Source organism: Strongylocentrotus purpuratus, unplaced genomic scaffold (assembly GCF_000002235.5).
Source record: "Strongylocentrotus purpuratus isolate Spur 01 unplaced genomic scaffold, Spur_5.0 spur5_contig_821, whole genome shotgun sequence".
Taxonomy (NCBI): Eukaryota; Metazoa; Echinodermata; class Echinoidea; order Camarodonta; family Strongylocentrotidae; genus Strongylocentrotus; species Strongylocentrotus purpuratus.
This window is the reverse complement of record NW_022145526.1, coordinates 543,784-561,462: the sequence shown is the minus strand read 5'-3', so window position 1 is coordinate 561,462 and position 17,679 is coordinate 543,784. Positions and strand designations below refer to the sequence as shown.

The 17,679-nt window shown below is 39.0% G+C and overlaps 1 protein-coding gene across 1 annotated transcript; it reads right to left on the bottom strand.

Moving 5' to 3' along the window:
• Positions 1-1,122: 1,122 nt before the first annotated feature.
• On the bottom strand, positions 1,123-13,577 carry LOC100892267. The gene is made up of 10 exons (XM_030980967.1): positions 13,498-13,577; positions 11,389-11,600; positions 10,238-10,372; positions 9,395-9,488; positions 8,676-8,759; positions 7,350-7,406; positions 5,597-5,835; positions 4,756-4,894; positions 3,884-4,438; positions 1,123-2,942 (listed from the first exon to the last, which is right to left on the bottom strand). The coding sequence occupies exons 2-10, from the start codon at positions 11,539-11,541 to the stop codon at positions 1,123-1,125; spliced, it is 3,276 nt and encodes a 1,091-aa protein (XP_030836827.1). The 5' UTR covers positions 11,542-11,600; positions 13,498-13,577.
• Between the last annotated feature and the right edge of the window lie 4,102 nt (positions 13,578-17,679).

Genomic DNA, 17,679 nt, shown 5'->3' with positions numbered 1-17,679 from the left:
GATACAAACTGATACAAAAGTTCTTCTAAATCACTCCCCTCTTGTGAATAAATAAAAGGTAATTAAAGTCACTGCTGTAGGTCAGACTCCAATGAATTTATAGTTAACAACTAAATTATTCATATCCTACCCAAGTTTCGTCATTTTAAAAGTACAGTACAGTATGTGAAAATTTGGCTTGTCCCTATTCATGTTTCTTGAGAATGTGACATATTAACACTTACATCTAGAAGTATTCAACAAAGGCCTTAATTTAACTGGTCCACCTTTCTTGAATTACAAAAAACACCAAAAAAAAACAACATTGAATTTACAAGGGGTATATGAAGAATATTCATGTAGTTGTTATTATGCTTGATGAACATTTCAAACCGGTTTGCTCATCTTGATGGTATCGCCTGACCACCGAATTTCTTGAAGGTGAAGTCTACCCGATATAAAATTGGTTTTAATAAAAGCAGAAAAAAGAGAGAACAAATTGGTGAAGGTTTGAGCAAAATCACATTAGTTATAGGTAAGTTATGAATTGTTGAAGTTGTGATCAGTGAAACACAAATCGGCACCACTCTGATATAAATAATTAGAGCCCCTCTCCAATTGCTCGTTACATGAAAATGTATAGAACTTTCATTTTTTCAAGTAATGACGGATTGGATTTATAATTTAATTTCATACAACCCTTACAGGGGTTGTATAAAATCATGTTTAGAAAATATTTATATTCAGGGTGATTTGTATGATTTTTTTTAAAACAGGGCGTATTGGATGGGAGCTTGCAAGATACATCACACAGTAGCCAATTTGTATTTGATTGATCGCACCTTCAAAATTTCATAACTTTCTTAATTTTAATCTCTTTTTGCTCAAACTTTCTCTGACATGTTTCTCTCATTCTCAAAATGAACTCAATATCATGGTGGACTTTCCCGAAAAGACAGACCTAGAAATATTTTCAGAGACTGAGAGCCAACCATTTTAGCTCCTTTGATGTGACATCAGTTCAGAACTTGATGTCTGCATTTTATCCAGTGCTTTTTGTCATTATTCTTACATTGCACATAGATGTTATTATCAGCGAGATCTAATTATAGCCCTTCATGACTTAATGGAACCTATAATTTTTCAGGAGCTATTCTCTACATCACCAATATCCATTGAAACATTTGCACTGTGTGTGTTGTACCCACTGTCTACTCCAGCTCTGGTTACATGAGAGAGTAGGTTTACCGAAATAGGCCTCAGAGGAGTTACGTCCGTTTTGCTGATATCCCCTGAGATGAGTCCTTCTTGCACGTTTGTGTTCAGATAGAGTTTCTGATGTACGTTTAGCCTGGATAGACTACCACGTTCTGTGGCGTGACCTATGTTGGAAGTTTCGTTATGGACGGACATGCTACCTTCTTGCATATCCTCCATTGGATGACTCGGTTGAAAGTCGAAGGAGTTGGATCCTTCTCGCATTTCAGCCCCTTGGAGCGGGTCTGAGGCACTTCTCTGAAAGGGATGGGAGTTATGACCCTGTTGCGCTGCAGCACCAAGTTCGTTCACACCACGTTGGAGCAAACCTGCTGGAGCGGTTCCTGCAGATTCCCTTCCGCCAGGAACCATCTCCTGGAGCTCAGAAGACCTGTGACTCTGCAGATCTGCCTCCGACAACGACGTCATCAGCCAATCCTCTTGCACACTCGTGTTCGCTTTCTCCTCTGCATACTTCCGCAAAGAGTCGTAGCTCCTGCTGGTTGTCATGGAGCACGGAACGGATTTCCTGAAAGACGTTTGCATCGAACAGTCCTCGATCCTCTCATAGAAGTCCACTTCATCAAACCTCGGGTCTTTGGAAGACTCCTGGTGGAACCGTCCTCTGGTTGTGCCGGTGGAATGATCTACCTCTTCGCACGTTTGCACGGTTTCCTTCGTAGAAGAAGCATTTGCAATCAAGGAGACTGAACTGAAGTCCATCGATGGGGTGGCACTTTGGACACCTCTTGCAGGCAGTCCAAAAGGTGGATTGGCGGTTGGCGTGCCGTATCGCATCGTTGATGTCAGGCATGTTGGAGATACCATGGGGCTCTGGAGCGGAAACGATCGTTCTCCTAGAAGTGCCTCACCCTTGAGGGAAGAGGAGTTTGAATCCGCTACCCAGCACGCGCTGGAATGGTCACATGGCTCGTATGGCCTGCAGCAGCTGGAGGTGGCACCGTCCCGGATACTTGAAGTTCTCAAAAACATCTTGAGATTCTCAGGAGGATGCCGAAAGGCACCATCCTCGGCTGAATTGGAAACACAATCGTCCTTACATTCATGTAAAAGGGGTGGATCCATACTGTCCCTTTCTATGATATCCTTCGCAGCCGTTTTCACATACTTTTGTCTAAGCTCATCTCGACTTGACTCTAAATATTCCACTTCCTTGTGAACATCTTCAGTTCCTCTTGATACATTGTCCAATAACTTTGACCCTGCAGCATCTTCTTGAGGACTTGTCCTAAAGACCTTTATCATGTTACCAGGACCATCCGTATCTGCTCCAAGATTCTCTACTCTCTCTGATCGATCACCCTCTGCCTCTTCTTGTCCATCAAAAGAAAAGAGACTGGTTTCCATCAACAGCTCTGTGTTGCTCTCATGCACTCGAGATGATGTGATGGGCAAGGTTTGTCCCAAGATGTGGTGACTACCACTCTCTGCACATCGGATGGGGCTGAACTCTGTCCCGATGTGAAAGGAGACCATCTTGTGGCACCCCTTGGGTCGGAAAGACTGGATCTTGACCCCGTCTTTGGTCTCGTCTGCCCCTGCCCTGACTGGGGAGAGCGGTAGGGAGAGTGGTAGGTCACTAGTCTTTGGGATAGGGCTAAGAGCAGTGCTGGCTTCTAATGAGAAGTCACATGGAATATTCTTTCTTGGTGGACTGCTTGCATGAATGTTCTCCCTCAATTGACCTGTATGCAATGAAAAAAATAAAGTTGATAAAAGTTTTTGAACACATGTCAAATGTTTTACTAGTTAAAGATAAAGTTGAGTTCTGGTCATGCGATTGCATTGTGAAAGAAACGTTGTGGAATCAATCAGAAAAGGTTGATCATAAGTATTGGTGTGTACTGCAAGGTACTGGAATCATCAAAATGATAAGAAGGAAAAACAAAAAACAAAACAAAATTGTTGGGCCCTTATTCACAAAGGAGGTTTAAATTTAGCCCATGGTTCAAACCCTCATTTTCATAACCCATGGTTTAAAATTAGTGCAAATTAAACATAACTTGCCTTGCACGCGTCTAATATTTGACCTCTGACTCTGTCAAGCGTATTTTGCACTAATTTTAGACCATGGGTTAATATGTAAATGAAAGTTTAACCATAGGTTAATTTAAACCTCCTTTGTGATTTTGGGCCGTGGAGTTTCAAAGAGAGGCTTTATGACAATGCCCAGTGACTATTGCTTCACAGTCAATACCATGTACTCAACCCTGAACTGAACACAATGCCTAACCCTATAACCCCAAAACATAACCCAAATGAAAATCCCTTTACAACAAAAAAAAACCTAAAATATGTTCGACAAAAAAAGCCCAAGACTCTTGAGGATGAAGCATATATATATGGTTGAGCTCTTAAAGCCTGTCTGCACTAGTTTGGCCAGGAGGATTAGACCTCCCTGCAAGGTTACTGACAGGTCGTTTATCTCATCAAATCAGCTCTCAATTAACATAAGAAAAAGAGGATCATGGGGGACCAACAGGCACCGATTAGGCATTGTTTGCTGTATAGAGGGAACAAGTAGCTATACGTAGTGCAGTGGGGCTTTAAAGAGTAGATGTTGAAGGTTATTTTAACAAAAAACGAAAACAAGAATATACAAAAGATAACATTGAACAAAACCTACCCCTGTTACTCATGAGACTGGTATCCATACTGCTCTCTTCTTGAGTACCATGTAATCTTGATGAGCAACCTGGTTCATCTAGCGTTGAGATATGGTCACCAATCTTCTGTATAGGGCTCAACTCTCTTGTCAAACCAAGAGTGAAATCCTTCCTTCTTTCCATCAGTTCTTCTCCGACATTTTCATCGAACTCTTCTATCGATCCATGATCAAATTCTTCCTCTCTATCACTCCTATCAAACACTTTCATCAATGATTCCCGTCTTCTGTCCATCTCTCCCTCCCCCTCTCTTTCGTTTTCAGAAATCCCTCTCAGATTGGGTGAGAGTTTTGTCCTTCCCTCCATCCCTTCTTTTTCTTCACCGTCTCTCCCTACATCGGCCATCTGGGGTCTGAATTCTAGAATACCCACTTTGGAAAAACTGGTTTCCATCATGTTCTCAGAAGGCCGTGGTGGTTGGTACAGTGAGGTGCCCTTGATGACTAAGGGTGAGATATGGTCACCGTTACTCAGTGATTCAACAGGGCTGTGTGAAATAGGGCTGGGTGGAAGACCTGCACATAATTAGTAAAAGATGAAAATTATTGTATTTCATTGAACTCTAACACAACTGTTATACCATGGATGATATCAAATGAAATTGAAATACACAGGCTGTGGGAAACTGTGAGTTAAGAAACTATAACACAATTGAATCTGAACTTGCTAACAGAAATTATATTTTTTATTGGTCAGCTTTTAATCACCATGAGTGCTTGTGGTGTATGGGGATGTCTACATGCTTGCCGAGGGTACTGTAATACAGAAATTTGCTTACACTTATTACTGTAACAATACCAAGCAAAAGGTTAAGAAATACAAGTACCTGTACCTTGTGGGACTTCTCTTATGGGTGACATCAAGGGAGATTCCATTTTGCCACAGAGGGGTGATGCTTGGTGTTGCACATGAGGGACTGGTCGAAGTGGAGTGGTCCTGAAACGAGCGATAGGACTGGAAGAAAACTGGCTCTATATAGAAGATAAAAATTGGTTCAAGGAGAAGGAAAGGGTAACAGAATTAATAACTTTATCAAAATAGTTTAAGTGTGGTAATTTTATTCATTGCTCATTATTGCAAGCATAACCATTCATCTATCATTAACGGTTGTATCATCAATATCCTCCTCATTACCACCATCATCTCTGTCACTATTACAATAGTTGTCATCATGACTAGCACCACCAGCATCATAACCACAATGATGGAGGTACCATTACAATCCTAGTCATCATCACCATCACAATCACCATCACCATGATCACCACCACTACTATCGTCATCACCACCACTAACCACCGTAAACATCACCCTTCCTCACCCCAACAGAACTTGGTGTCTTTGGTACATGGCCATACTCCGCAGGACTGCTCTCCTGGCTAGACTTGATAGGTGAGATAGAGGGAGAGAACGGTCCGCTCTCTCTCCTGCTAGTTGATAGAGGGCTGGCGCTGAGAACAATATCATCACCATTACCACCATCACTATCCTCCTTCTCTTTATCTTCACCACCACCACCATCATCACCACCATCATCATTATCATCATCATCACCATCATCACCATCATCACCATCATCATCATCATCATCATCATCATCATCATCATCATCATCCTTACCACCACCACCATCATTATCGCCACTACCATAAAGAACATCACCCCTTTCTCACCTCAACAGAACTTGGTGTCTTTGGTACATGGCCATACTCCGCTGGACTGCACTCCTGGCTAGACTTGATAGGGGAGATGGACGGTGAGAACGGTCCGCTCTCTCTGCTGCTCACCGATAGAGGGCTGGCGGAGGGAAGGCCGTTGGAGCTGGACTCACTCTGGGTGAAGAGCTTGCGTCTCAGGGGAGCCACTGGGAAGGATTCCACGCTGGACTTGGTGTACATAAAGCGACCCTTACCTGTTAATCACACAACATGAAAATCAAACATATTTACTCTTGTATCAAAAATACATGTACATTTTTTTTTTGGGGGGGGGGAGGCGTTCCACAAAGCCTTTTTTCAATGACAAATGACAAAAATCTGTGACAAATCTGCTGATAACCAATCAGAAGCAAGGAGTTCAGTAGCTTATAACAAAAACTGTCATTAGTCACTGATGACAAGTTTTGAGAAACGCCCCCAGGGTCTTGTTTCATAAATCTTGTTATTAACAATAATTCACTAGTTTTTAAAAGCTAGTGTAATCAGTTCTTCAATAAGCATGCAAATTTGTCATAGAAATGGGATAATATTTCACTGATAAGTTTAAAGATACAGGGCCTGGATCAAGATTGCACCCTTTACCACCTGCTGCTACACTTTTACTAGTGAAAGGAGCAATTGCTTGGGGTAAATATATTAAAAACTGCTTAAAGGTAAAGACCAGTATTGGAAACGCCCTTACCCCTAATTTCAAAAAATGAAATGGAGGCTCTCATTACCAATCATGTGAAAGAATATGTTTTGACTAATACATGATGATAAAAAATTTGCAGGGGAAACCGCCTACTAATTCATATATTTGGTAAATTTGTTTCTCTCATGGTCTGTGGGAGATATAGGGTAGTCCCATATACATCTTTCTGTGTATAGTGCTTGTAACTTTACGAAGAATGGGCCAAATTTCTTATCATTTTGATGATTCCAGAACCTTGCAGATGCTAGATGCTAGATGATCAACCTTTTCTGATCGATTCCACAACGTTTCTTTCACAATGCAATCGCATGACCATAACTGGTCTTTACCTTTAAGGCCACCCAAGGAAACAGGAAACTGGCCACTGTAAACAGGTGGCCTTTCTATACAGGTTCTACTACACACATTTGTTCTTAGAGGGAGCCATAAAACATGAAAAGTTAAAAGAAAAGTGGCTGCTACAACTAATTTGACTGTAATTCAATGGTAACACTAATCAAACCGATTTATTTGTAAACTAAATCCCCCCCCCCCCCCCCACCCACTTGCTGTTTATGGAGAACATATTCATCATCATCATTCAGTGTCCTTCTTTATCCTAAGCTTGTGGGGTTGGATGTTTCACATCTATGAAAATATTTTGTAAAAGTTATTCTAAAAAGCATAAAATGTTGATTCCAATTATTCATATTTTCTATTATCAAGGTGATTTCATGCTCTTGATGTGTAAAAAGTCTAAAATACTTGAATTTTTGCTTTTCAAAATATTTTATTTTTAGACTGCAAATGGCTCTCCATAATTTTTAATTCCTACTTAGACTTAAATTTGACTTCAGATCTTTGTGAAACACTCCACAGGTTTTGCGATATCTGCCAAGGTGCTATGAGCCGTCAACCTAGGAATTCATTGCTTTCTAAGCCCTGCTGAAGCTATTAAGATCAATTATTATAAAACCACTAATCATGATATGACTTTTGATAGGCTTATGGTAGAATAGTAATGTGTTTACTTACCGAGAAAGGCCTCTAAATCAAAGTTGAGAGGAAGCGTGATGGCAGTCTGACAACTCACTACAGAAAGAAACAAAAACAATTTCAATTCAATTCAATTCAAATGAGGTTTTATTCAAGACTTGTCAAAAAGTCCAAAGATTAAAAATGCAAGTTTACATCAAACATACAATCATATAAAAAAGCATTAAAAAAAATATATATATAAAGAAAACATAGCAAATGAGAACAAATATATAAAAATGAATAAATGTTTACATCAAAATATCAAAGCAGTAAAAAAAACTTTGGAAGGTATTTTGTTGTAATTCACTGCGGTAAGTCTACATGTACATTAACTCAAAAAGGGGTTGGAGCACCAGAGTCTGCTTGGGAAAACGATTCAAACAGCGGGTTGGGGCACATTTATTTGAAATGTTAAGAAATAGTAATTACAATTTTGACTTACAATATTATATATAATATGTGCTGCGTTACTATTGCGCATGCATATTTTCCCTTGGCAGTGTGGAACTGACGATATACAACATGGGATGAATTGGGTTAGGACGAGGAGTCACCCCCTTTCCCATCAAAGACTCCTTCAAATTATAATTTCAAGTGGTTGAACGGATGCTCAGAGTAGTCGAAAACAACACAAAATTTGTAGATTGCTTCTTGGGATTGCTGAACGAAATATTTATTCTGCTCATTGATTAAAAACTGAATGTCTTCCCCTTGTATGTTCTTTAATTACCCCAGAGATAAATTATACTACAAAAGTACAAAGAAATTAATCAGTGTAGGTTATGTGCTAACTTGAATTAAAAGGTAACCAAGGTAATTTATGTATCTACAGCATTTAGAAACTAAAGCATTACTTTGCAGAGAGAGGCGCGATAGCTCAGTTTGTAGAGCAGTGGTCTAGTAATCCTGTGACCCGGAATTGAAACCAAGTCGATGCGAGTACCCTTTGGTAAGACAATAATCCTCATTACCAGGTGCCTCGGAAAGGACCTAAAGCCGTCGGCCGTCTGGTTGCTTACTTACAAGCATTTATGCTTTCTTAGCAGTCAGGTAAAATAAACACCACCACCCAAGTGTAAAAATATATTGATATAATTACAGTCAAACCTGTCTACAGCGACCGCCCAAAGGAAACACAAAAAGTGGTCTCGGTAGACAGGTGGACTTTGTGGACAGGTTCCTTTAGTACATGTTTCAATGAGAAACCATTTTCAAAGGAAACAAAAAATGTGGTCCTTGTAGACAGGTGGTCTTTGTAGACAGGTGGTCACTAAAGCAGGTTTGACTGTACAATGCAATATCTTCTTCATATTGTTTTCTTACCATCGCATTTCCCAGATACATTTCCAAGGAAGGATCCATTCGTTGACGAGCAGACAGAATTCTCAGCAGAGTGCTCACTCAGTACTGAAAGAATTGTTGAAGAAGGGGGAAGATATGAATTGAATTCTTAAATTGAACTGGTTTATTGATGAAAAGAAAATACATTTAAATTAGCAGCCAAATTTAAAACAAATTGAATTTACGAAAGATCAAAGAATACATCGAACAACAATTCATTGAGAATTTGTTCAATAAAATACAGTAGTATGCATATATGTACATGTACCGTATATAGGAATAATATTGCACAAAGAAAATCAACAAGGAAATGGAAAAAGACAGAAGTGAAAAAGACAGACAAGATAAAGCTTGTGAAAGAAGAGGTGAAGTGATCAAAATAGTTCAACGCAGAACAATTCCAAATTATGTTTACACAGGTATGAGAGCTAAAATATATGACTGGTTTTGAGAATAATATGACTGCTAACTGATGGAGGTTACACGATACAAACAGCTTCAAGTACTTTACACACACATAAAACGTGATTTGAAATGTTGAATCGCTCATACTTACTGCCAACTGATGGAGGTTTAGGTGAGAACGTGACTTGCTCGATAGGTTTAGACTGAGACCATGGAGATCTACACAATCTGAACAGCTTCAAGTACTTAATGAACACATAAAATGTGATTTGAAACGTTGAATCGCTCATACTTACTGCTAACTGATGGAGGTTTAGGTGAGAACGTGACTTGCTTCATGGGTTTAGACTGAGACCATGGTGATGGGACTACTACTTTCTGAGAGAAAAACTGTAAAATGGGAGAAAAAGAAGTGAATAATGAACGTTTCACTTCATCATAGCTCTCTTTGAAGTCAGAGTAGCACGATTGTATGTCAGACAGAAATATTTGAGGTAAGGTCAATCAAACATACCGTGTACAGCAAATTGATTAGAAGGCAAGCAGAAAGAATAAGAGACACGGGTTGGTAAACGTTTAAACAAAACTGATTAACATGAAATTTATGAATTTTAAAGATATATGTAGCAGTTCACAACAATAGTTTGAAAGTAGCAAAACAGGAATCATTCCTCCAAAATAAGAATAGATGACAATTGATTGTTGTCCCCCCCCCCCCCCCACTACCCTAAAGTAAGTTTACTCCACTTCATGGGTAAAATAATTCATTCACTAATTGCAAAAATTGGATAAGGCCTAGAGATACCATACACATCAACCTTTCACAGCATAAATTAGCAATCACTCCAGGGAAAATTAGGAATACAATCTATTTTCTTTACTCTTTCACATATAATATTTCAGAAAAAGATAGGAATCTAGGGTTCGAAACAATAGCTTGAAGGCCAAAAAACAGGAATCATTCCTCCAAAATAGAAATTGTCGGGAGCTATGAGATGCTTGAACTGACTAAACTGATTTATGGCCAGCAAAAGAATCTAGGTTTCAAAACAACAGCTTTAAGCCCCCAAAATAGGAATCATTCATCCAAAATATTAAATATGAAAATTGTTGGGAACTATGAGATGCGTTTGACTAACCTGATTTATAGCCTCCTGTACTTGCTCCTCTTTCTCTTTCGGGATGAAGGATGCGTCCTGTTGCTGTGGTAACTCGTCAATATCAGCCGGGTAGAGCAGGGACATCTGATCGATGGACCAGCGGAATCCACTCTTCTGTTTTCAATACAGTGGGAAAACAAGCCATAGAATACCAAGTTAAATACTTGTATTGAATGAAGACAACAATTGTACTTCAGAATCCATAATGATTTTTGTTAGTGTATCCGGTCTGGTCCAGATTTCAAAATAATGTGTGTCATTCTCAGGATTCTTTTTTCCACTTTCTATTTATCAAGAAAATTTCTTGCGAAATTTGTTCTTGTACAAATTTTGATCGGGAAAAAGAAAGGGAAAGAAAAATTCTGAGCCATTTCAGCAACATTCATGACAGTTGATGACAGTTGAATATCTTTTAAAAAATTTTTTTGACAAGGATGAAAGTAACATTTTTTCAAATCGTTAATGGAGACCTAATACTAATGTTGACAGTGGTGGCTTCTTGCATAGTGCACATGTTCGACATGTTGTGATGCTCCTACATTATTACCCTGGTCATAGTTGGCGGCCAAATATGTAAGCCCTCTGGCATATCCGGTTAAGTACCCATTTAAACCTGGGTGGAGATTGACAAAGGTCAATTATTGTCTTGCCAATGGGTGTTAGTGCCAGGCTGGGATTTAAACCCCCAACCCTTGAATTGAGAATCAAATGAATGAACCACTATACCATGTCACCTCCACATGTCTGTGCAGTGGGCACATCAGGCCCCTGTTTAAATTTTTGAGGTCGTAATTCTAATCGTGTTAGAATGGATCGGACAACTGCGCTTCTTGTTATATGCTATGTAAATCATGTTTAAACTTTGGTGGCCCACCTTATTCGGAACAATACCCCACCACGAAACTTGACAAAACGTTTGTAGGGTAGTACTACCAAAAACTTCACCAATGAAGCTAAATCTCAGGACTTAAGCTTTTTAAGTAACACTAAACCTAATCCTAACCCTAACTCTAACCCTATCCCTCGGTCTTTGTCATTTTACATTAACCCTATTGGTGGGGTATTCTACAGTTAAGCCCATTAAGGATTGATGCATCTGAACACATCCTGTAGTTTCTACATAAAATCACCTTCTTGCTGCAGGGTGTGTCCTGACTGGGCTTGAACACCGATGGGCTGAACGCAGGGAGATGCATGCTGTCCAGGCTCACAGTGTCGAATGGATTCACAGTCAGGTTCGCTGATGATGTCATCGACAGAAGCCCCTCCTCCTCTTCCGCCATTGCGATGACGGATCAATGAAAAGTTCAGGAGCAAATTGGACTGGAGACAAGACTTCGACCTGAAAAGAGACAAAGAGCATGAGCAAGGTGGGTCACTCACATTTACATTTTGTTTAAAATAAACTTTATATCAAGATCATGATGATCATGCATCACTCTTCACTGTGACCAGTAGGGGTGCTGGTCAGAGAATGAGGATCGCCCTCATAAACGAGGATATCTTCATGAAGGCAGACAAAATGTGTCCTCAACAGCGCTCAAAATACACGGGGGCGGTGGGCGATTCGCCCCCGTGAACTCCATAATCGCCCCGGTCAGGTTGCTTACGGGGGCGATTGCAAAATTAAAAATCGCCCCCGTGGAATTATAAAATAAAGATTATCTTTTCTGATATAACTTTAACACAATATTGAGTATCAATTTTCAAACTTTAAACCAATGAAATGGAACTTAGATGGCGCTTTCTCTCCCATCTCTATGAGTATTACCAATGCAAATGACAGAAGCTCGCAGTGCAGCTAATGCGGTCGTCAGCAGTGGCTATACTGCTCCGGTAGTACCGGTGTGCACGCTGACGCCCAATATCTGTTGGAGCTGGAGAGGATCGCGCAAGGAATAAAACATGGAGAATTTTTTAGTTGTGAAACGTGTGAATCCTCTGAAATCTGTTTTTTCTAAAAGACCAGCAAATAATGAAACTCGACCAGTAAATCAATATTAAGAAGAAGAAGATCACTAAAGATGTTGCAGGGGCGGATCTAGAGGGTTTAGGGGGTTAAACCCCCCCCCCCCCAGGAAAACATCACTTTTAATACGAGGGTTCAAAATAGCAACAACAAAAATCGCCTCGCCGCTACGCGGCTCGTGGACGATGCTCCACATCGTATTTGGGTTACCCCCCACCACCCTAAGCAAAGAGCTAGATCCGCCCCTGTGTTTTGGAAGGATATGGTAAAGACTAAAAGTAAAGAAAGGATGTACATGTAAATAAGGTTGCTCCCAATAATGAAGAGGAAGAAAGGAGAGAATGTCATTACGGGGATAAAAGTCAATAACAGCTATGAAACAAGTAAATTTCTAAGAGGGAAAATGACGACTTAAATAAATGATAATGATCAAATACCAAGGAATTTAGGAGTTTCATGGGTACCAATTCAATGGAAATTTGTATTAAAATATGAGCCCCCGTCAGCACTAAAAGAGCCCCATGAGAAGGCTCACAGGGGCTCTTTTATTTTTGGAAGAGCCCCCGTGGACAAAAAATTAATTTGGGCCCTGGTCCTCACAAAATAAGGATTGTCTGCATTTTCGTGAACATTTTTTTTATCTGCTTTGCGGGTTTTGGATTAACAGTTAGGTCCTACTAAACCGCCCGCTGGGGATGCGAAAAATGGATTTATAGGTTGTCCGTCTTCCCAAGGATTTATCGCCCATAGATCTAAATAGAATCTATGTGAAAGTCTCTGTAGATCTACGAAGACGAGTAAAAAAATGTAAAAATCATCGCGGAATTCCTTTTTTCGCATCGCCAACATGCCGATCCAAAATATGAAACGTTTGCGAAAAAAGAGTACAAGAAGATAGACCTGGAAGCTCGACTGCTGTTTCAGCATTCTTCCAGATTTTGCGGAAAAGGTAAAGAAATGTAAAATGCGGACGATCGTTATTCTCGGACCAGCGCCGCGCCCTGGGCCTGGCTGGCATGCTACATGTACGCCTGCGCCTGCAGCAGCGGCAGTGCTGGTTCCAACCGTTCCGTCGATCAGTTTTTGTCACCTCCTTATCAAATGCACCCCAACCGGCCCAAGCCCAAACCCAAACCCGTGTAATATCACTAAATTGATTGAATTTTCTTTCTTGACGTGATCCGAGGTATAAAGCACACTCACAGCATTTATAACAACCTCACAAAATTATAAATTAAATCATGTCAACAATAGAAAATAAGTTATTTACCATCCGTTGTTTACCTCTCCGATACAGTTATTTTGAAAGCGGCGCTGAATATTGAAACGTTTACTACTCGTAGAGGGCAGCACACAAATATCCAATCTAAAGAAACGGAGCACAAAATCCGCTGCGAAATTTGACATTTTAAAATCTCCACGTAAGGCAATGGAAGAGAAAATTGGATCAATACCTGTAGCATCTGCTAGAGAAGCGCTAGATAGTGAGTGTCGTTCAATTTAGAATGTAAAATCGTGTGAAATTTTAAAGCAATTGTGTGACGAATTGCTGTAATTCAGGACCCTTCTGCTGATCATTTTTCGGCCGGGTCTAGCGGCGTCATCTTGAGTTAGATCTTGTGCATGTTTACCACTCCATAGCTCCAGTGCTGGTTTGATTTTGAGTTTTGACTAGGAAATAGGCTCCAACCCCCAAAATAGACGTTTAAATTAAAAAAAATAATAATTACGTGAGTGAATGGGCAATATTTGCTTAAAAGATGAAATCTGTTTTTGGAGATTGTGAAATGATTTTTCTTCGGCCCCAGATTTGCCAGAAATGAGAATGAATGAGAAAACGATGCGATGTACAAATTCAGAAACATCATCATCACTCCATCATTCATGAACAAAGTGTCTTGTCCTGGTAAGGGGCTTAGTTTGGGCCTGGGCCTTGATTGATCCTAGAGGCAAGACTCGGGTCAAGTCCTAGACATACTAGATTCTAGACCCTCTAGACTAATTCTTAAAGTTAATGCATTATAAAAAAAGCCGTTAACTTAACTCTTATCGCGCCACAGGGCTAATCCCCATTGTGCCAGGTTTTTTCGGAGATAATCTGATTAACGCGATGGTTCTACGAATGGCGAGTGCAAAACACACAGCATAGCCCAATGAGCATGAACAATAACTGCTATTACGAAAGCGCCCTTGCACGCACATGGCACTCAATAGGTAGCGTGCATGCAGCCTCATGGCAGGCTATGAGTTAAAGGTATTACAAAGTTTTGGTATGGGGTCATGAATTTGGTTCAAATAAACATATTGGAAGCCTATGCGATGCTACAATATTCAGTGATCGTTGTCGCGGTTGAAATCGAGTCTTGAGTTATGAAATTGTAAGTAATAAACTCTTTGTGTTGTATAGCTCCCTCTCAAGGTCAAGATATTAAGATATAAAAGAATGTTTATGGACAAAAATCGACCAATTAGCTATTCCCGTTTGAAAATGATATATCCCAACTACATATTGTGAGATTTCCATGGTCGTAGCTACCATTAAACAGCCGTAGGTGCTATTTGAAATTTATCAAAATTTACCGGGAGTACCGGTAAATTTTGATTTTCAATTTTTCTCGAAAATAGAAGTGTTTTAGGGGCTAATTTTTTTAGTGTTTATAAAACATCCACAGGGGCATCTAAATATATCAAAATTGTAACGAATCACTATCCACCCAATTTTCAAAATTTCCCAAAACTTTGTATTACTTAACGCTTAAATATTATTAACTCGCTTGTTATTGTTGAGTTTTTGTTTCTATGGGATGGAAATGGAATCCGATGGATATGCCAATAATGTATTGAAGTTTATAGTATCACAATAATTAACAAAACTTCACTGTAATTTCTTTGACAATTTGTAGCTGTGAATCAGATATCTGAGCTGCTGGAGACGGGGCTTGACTCTGAGACCTTGACGATCTGTGTGCACCTGTGTGAGCTAGGCGTCAACCCTGAGGCTCTCGCATCGGTTGTCAAGGAACTAAGAAGAGAGATGGGGGCTTATAAGGTAAATATTATGAGTGAAAAACACCTTCTTCTTTTTTGCATTTATGCAAATTTCTTGTTTTATCTAAAGGAGTATCTCCAACTGAAAACAAAAAATTATTGTTTCCTGGGGTGTATAAGGTAAACCATCTCATGGGTGACCACAAAGCGCCATTTGTTTTTTAATTTATTGGACTTCTTGTTTATTTGCAACATAGAACTGAAATTACAATTTCTTATTCTTGTTTCCTTTTCTTTAGAAAAAGAAGGAAAAAAAATGTTTTCTTTGTTTGTTAACTTTGATGATCTTAAAAATAATATGTCCCAAATGGTCACTGATCAACAGATCAAGTGAAATTAACACAAATCATAGCATTAAAATGCAAATATTATATCTTTTCAAAATGAACAAATCTTTGTTTATCATTTGGTTTGTGCCCGAGTGAGAGTTTGAAAAAACAACACTATTATTTATTTATTTAGCTAAAATAATGTACCGATTTGAGCTTTTATAACGTGTCAAAATAGTAGTGAATTTCATCATGATTGTTTTTCAAATAAAACTAAATTTGAATGAACATGAAATTTGATTTCACACTTTTTTACCAAAATAATGAATAAATATTTGTTCATTTTTAAAATATAAACATGTATTTATGTTATGTTAATAATGCTGTTGTCTTGTATGCTCTACAGTTTTTCTTTCATTTTCATTTTTTCATTTTCATTTTGCAGGCATCTGTTGAACAAGGGTAGTGCCTCAGACATACGCAACATTTATTGATAATAAAGACTGAAAGCGCTACATCCTGTCCAACTAAATGACCCTCGACCTGCAGGTGATAATGGTGGAATGGATTTTGTTTGGGAGACACAGGAAATAAGAGATCTGAACATCAGAGTCGAGAAACATACTGATGAGGAGTAATTGTTTCAGACTTTTTTTTTGAAGATGCAAATCCAAGGAGAATGAGGATCATACAGGATTCATGCTCAGCCTAGGCATGCCTCCCTCCCCAACTCCTACCCCCTCTTGTTTTGTAAATTTGGATGTGCCTTTGACAAGATGAATGTGACGATTAGCATGTCCATTTTGTGTGACAGCCCCATTAAAAAGAAAATTATGTGCATTGTAATAATATATAAAATAAAAGAAAGTTTATCTAGCATCCTGTTGGCTAATAGATAATGAGTAATTTAGTATGGACAAAAATAAAGAGTATCATAAACCCAGCGCATGGGACCCAATTGGAACCCGGGTTACATGCGACTGCATACAATTACAATGTATCAAGTAGTCTACTCATGACTCCTGAGTTGCATTTATATTGAGAGGGTATTCAAACTTGCTCTCTTTACAGAAGTAATATATGAGCTTCATATAATATAGTGATATGGAACCCCTAACATGCTAAGCCAAATATTTTAAGATAATTTATTTTTATTTTAAGGTTAACCATGCCGAGTGTAGGCTTAAATGAGACCAGTTGATCTGCATACAGGTGTTTGTAGAAAATATTTGTTCATTCTGTAAATGTTGTACATTATTGTAAATAAAATTTGTGAAGATCTTTGACAAGAAAAACTTCAAAAATACAATTGTGCAGTTTATGTGCTCTTGAAATTTGTTCAAATGGTTGAAAATAGAAGTGGAATATGAAAGAGATTTGATATACATGTAGGACAATGGAATTGTATTTCTGGGCACTATCCTGAAAACGATGTTATCTTTTATGTTACAAAAATGATGGTGATTGTCGTACCAAATCAAAATAGGATAATAATTCTTTGGTTAATGTCTGCGCAACGCTGGCTTCGTGCACGATAAAAGAGACATCTGTCGACGGTCTGTGCAAGAACCAGTGATCAGTGCCAGTTGCTGTTTATGATAATTAACGTCATTTTTTCCCCCAACACCATTTTGAGCATACAGCCCCTGGATATTTTTTTTTTTTTAAATGAAAACGCTCTCTGCATCATCCTGTCATTTCAGACAAAACCAATATTGTTTCCAGGAGATTATTAAATGCGGGTAGGTTGAATAGAGAGTGTGGAGATAGTGTGTGAGAGGGGGAGAGAATGAGAGAGACAAGTGAGAAAGAAAGAGCGAGAGAGAGAGCAGAGAGAAGGACAAAGAAGAGAGAAATAATGAGATGAGAGAGAAGAGTGAGAGAAAGAGGAGAGAATGAGAGAGAGGTGGGATAGAATGTAGGGAGAGATTGTGTAGAGAGAGTAATATTGATGAGAGATGTGAAAGATACAAAAATCAAGAGAGAGGGTGGTGGAGAAAAGAGAAATGGGGAATGATAAACGCTTTTTATTTAAGTATGGCAGCCATGCTTTAGCCAAGGTTATAATTGTTTTCATAGATAAAATGTTACACCACCTGATTATATGGAAAAATATCACACACAAATTTCTCGCT